This window comes from Alexandromys fortis, unplaced genomic scaffold, assembly GCF_014885135.2.
Source record: "Alexandromys fortis isolate MF-2015 unplaced genomic scaffold, M_Fortis_MF-2015_v1.1 scaffold_10, whole genome shotgun sequence".
NCBI lineage: Eukaryota > Metazoa > Chordata > Mammalia > Rodentia > Cricetidae > Alexandromys > Alexandromys fortis.
In genome coordinates, this window is record NW_026067895.1 from 22,015,220 (window position 1) to 22,018,260 (window position 3,041).

General features: G+C 39.1%; 1 protein-coding gene across 3 annotated transcripts in view; it reads left to right on the forward strand.

Moving 5' to 3' along the window:
* The first annotated feature begins 316 nt into the window (after window positions 1-316).
* Window positions 317-3,041, forward strand: part of LOC126511105 (cytochrome P450 2C42-like) — a 16,363-nt gene continuing 13,638 nt past the window's right edge. For all 3 annotated transcript variants that reach the window (XM_050158014.1, XM_050158029.1, XM_050158021.1), the window contains exon 1: window positions 317-484. In XM_050158014.1, the coding sequence (XP_050013971.1) occupies window positions 317-484 (168 nt within the window). The remainder of the gene's footprint in view (window positions 485-3,041) is intronic.

Consider the following 3,041-nt stretch of genomic DNA (forward strand, 5'->3'; position numbering starts at 1 on the left):
TTTTTTTATCATGAAATAGCTTAATTTTTCCAATTGCAGCTACATATAAGAAAAGCTTTCCCCCCAAGTTCTTGGAGCCCAGCCCATGACAATTTAGCCACAATCTACAAGATCTGCTTTGGTATAAATGACAGCAACGGAGTCAATATTTTACTTTAATTACTATGTTGGAACAAGGTCCACTTGAAGGAGAGATTAAGTCTTGTCCCTGGTTGGTCTGTTTTGTATCATAGACTCATGGGTGGAATAGCAGGCTTCATTACATAAGCTTTGTGTTGTAAGCACACACTCATGTCAGCAAGCAGAGAAGGCAGCGATGACTCTAGGTGTGCTTCTGGGGCTTGTTCTCTCCTGTCTGTTTCTCCTTTCACTGCGGAGGCAGAGCTCTGAGAGAAGAAAGCTTCCTCCTGGCCCCACTCCTCTCCCGGTCATCGGAAATATTCTTCAGGTAGACCTTAAGGACATCAGCAAATCACTGAAGAATGTAAGTACATGTTTTGTTTTCCGAGTAGCATTCCAAGGGAAGGAAATGTCCCATTGTTTAAGTGAAGTATATGACTGTGGATGGTCTATGTGGTACACAATTGTAAATCTGTCACCTAAGCTTGATGTCCCAGCTGCGTTTCCATCACATCATTGTCAGAATCATAGAATGAGGAAATGTGATACGCTGGGCAAACATTAGTGGGTGCCTAGTAGAATAGAAATCACAGTGTAAAGTAGTAAATATTTTTTTTTCCCTCCTTAAAACTTTTGGCTGCTGGCTGAAGGAGAAACAAAGGAAGCAATTAGACAGAGATTTCCTTCACATATCTTAGCCATGCATTGCACGTAGAACTGGAAAACAAATAAAACTTCTGCAAAGAACTTAACTTCTGTTTTGTCTCCAGGAAATTATGGATCTGAACTACATAAAAAAGTGATAGGAACTGGTAGTGATACAGGGCCAAGTATTTGCTATTAGAATTCTTTTGAGTCCCAAGAACAGTCAAAAGAGTCAGGTACACACCTGCTACCACTGTTACAATTCCCGAAACATTACCAAGCTAACACAGAAGACCTGGAACAGATTCATGCAGGCCACATGCTGTAGCAAATATTTCTCGATATTGCCAGACCCCAAATCATGAAACAGAGACTTATTATTAATTACAATAGCTCAACTGTAGCTTAGGTTTCTAATTTTTAGCTTGCTCTTATAACTTGAATTAACCCATTTCTATTAATCTACGTGCTGCTGCATGGCTTGTAGCTTTTACCTCTACTTCTGTATATCCTGTTTCCTCTTTGTCTAGCTGGTGACTCCTTTCTTCTTCCCAGAGCTCTCTCTGTCTTGAAGTCTCACCCATACCTCCTGACTAGCTATTGACCATATAGTCTTTCTTGTTTTTTTTTTTTCCTTACGAAATGAAGAATTGTATTGTCAAGGTCTGTATAGAATTGTATTGGGATTTTGATGGAGATTGCATTATATCTGTAGATTGCTTTTGTTAGGATGGCAGTTTTTACTGTTAATCTTACTGATCCGTGAGCATGGGACATCTTTTGTCTTCTGATATCTTCTTCAATTTCTTTCTTCAAAGACATCGTAGTTTTATCATACAAATTCTCCAGTTGCTTGGTTGCTCCAGTCAGCAAGATATTTTATATTATTTGAGGTTATTGTGAAAGGTGTTGTTTCCCTGAATTTTTCTCAGCTTTTTTTCTCATCATTTGTATATAGGAGGGTTACTGATACTTTTGAGTTAATATTGTATCCAGTCACTTTGCTGAAGGTGATTATTAGCTCTAGGTTTTCCCTAGTGGAATTCTTAAAGTCATGTATGTATGCTATTATATCATCTGTAAATAATGGTATTTTGACATCTTCCTTTCCAGTTTATATCCCCTTGATGTCCTTTAGTTGTCTTATTGCTTTAGTTAGAACTCAAATACTTTACTGAATAGATATGGAGAGAGTGTGCAGTCTTATCTTGTTCCTGATATTGGTAAAATTGCTTTGAGATTCTCTCCATTTAATTTGATGTTGGATACAGATTTTCTGTAAATTGTCTTTATTATGCTAAAGTATGTTCTTTATATCCATAACCTCTCCAGTGTTTTTTTTTTCATCTTGAGGGGGTGTTGGATTTAGTAAAGGCTTTTTTATTGCAATCTATAGAGATAATCATGTGTTTTTTCTTTAAGTTTTATTCATATGGTAGAGATTATATTGACAGATTTTTGTATGTTTAACCATCCTTGCTTCTCTGGGATGAAACCTACTTGGTCATGGTGAATGATCTTTTTGATCTGTTCTTGGATTCAGTTTACCAGTAATTTATTGAGTATTTTTCATTTGTGTTGATAAGGGAAATTGGTTTGTAATTCTCTTTTTTTTTTGTTGAGTGTTTATTTGTTTTGGGCACCAGGGTAACTGTGGCCTCATAAAATGAATTTGGCAATATGCCTTTTGTTTCTACTTTGTAGAATAATTTGAGGAATGTTGGTGTTAAGTCTTATGTGAAAGTCTGGTAGAATTCTGCACGGAAACCAGGTGTTGTCTGTGGATAAGTTAGGCTGTGAGCTATAGCAAAGAGGAAGGGAGAGAAGGATAAGGTGGGATGGTCTGTGGGATCCACAGGAGGCATGGATGAGGAAAAATGAACAGCAGCTGGTATGCTGTTTCAGTGCTAAGGGCAACTATAAGAACTGTTTCTGGAATAGCAGAAAGAGTGAGGAAGGTCTGTGTGCAGCCTCCAGGTAGCCTTTTGGTAGTCAAACACTGACATCTTTTTGCTCCATTTTTTTTGTATTGAAAAAAAAATCCCTGCTTCCTCCCAGCCTCCCATTTCCCTCCCCCCCCTCCCGCTCTTCTTCCCCTCCCCCACTCCTCTCCCCCTCCCTCTCCAGTCCCAAGAGCAGTCAGAGTTCCCTGCCCTGTGGAAAGTCCAGGGTCTTCTCCCCTCCATCCAGGTCTAGGAAGGTGGACATCCAAACTGGCTAGGCTCCCACAAAGCCAGAACATGAAGTAGGAACAAAACCCCATGCCATTGTCCTTG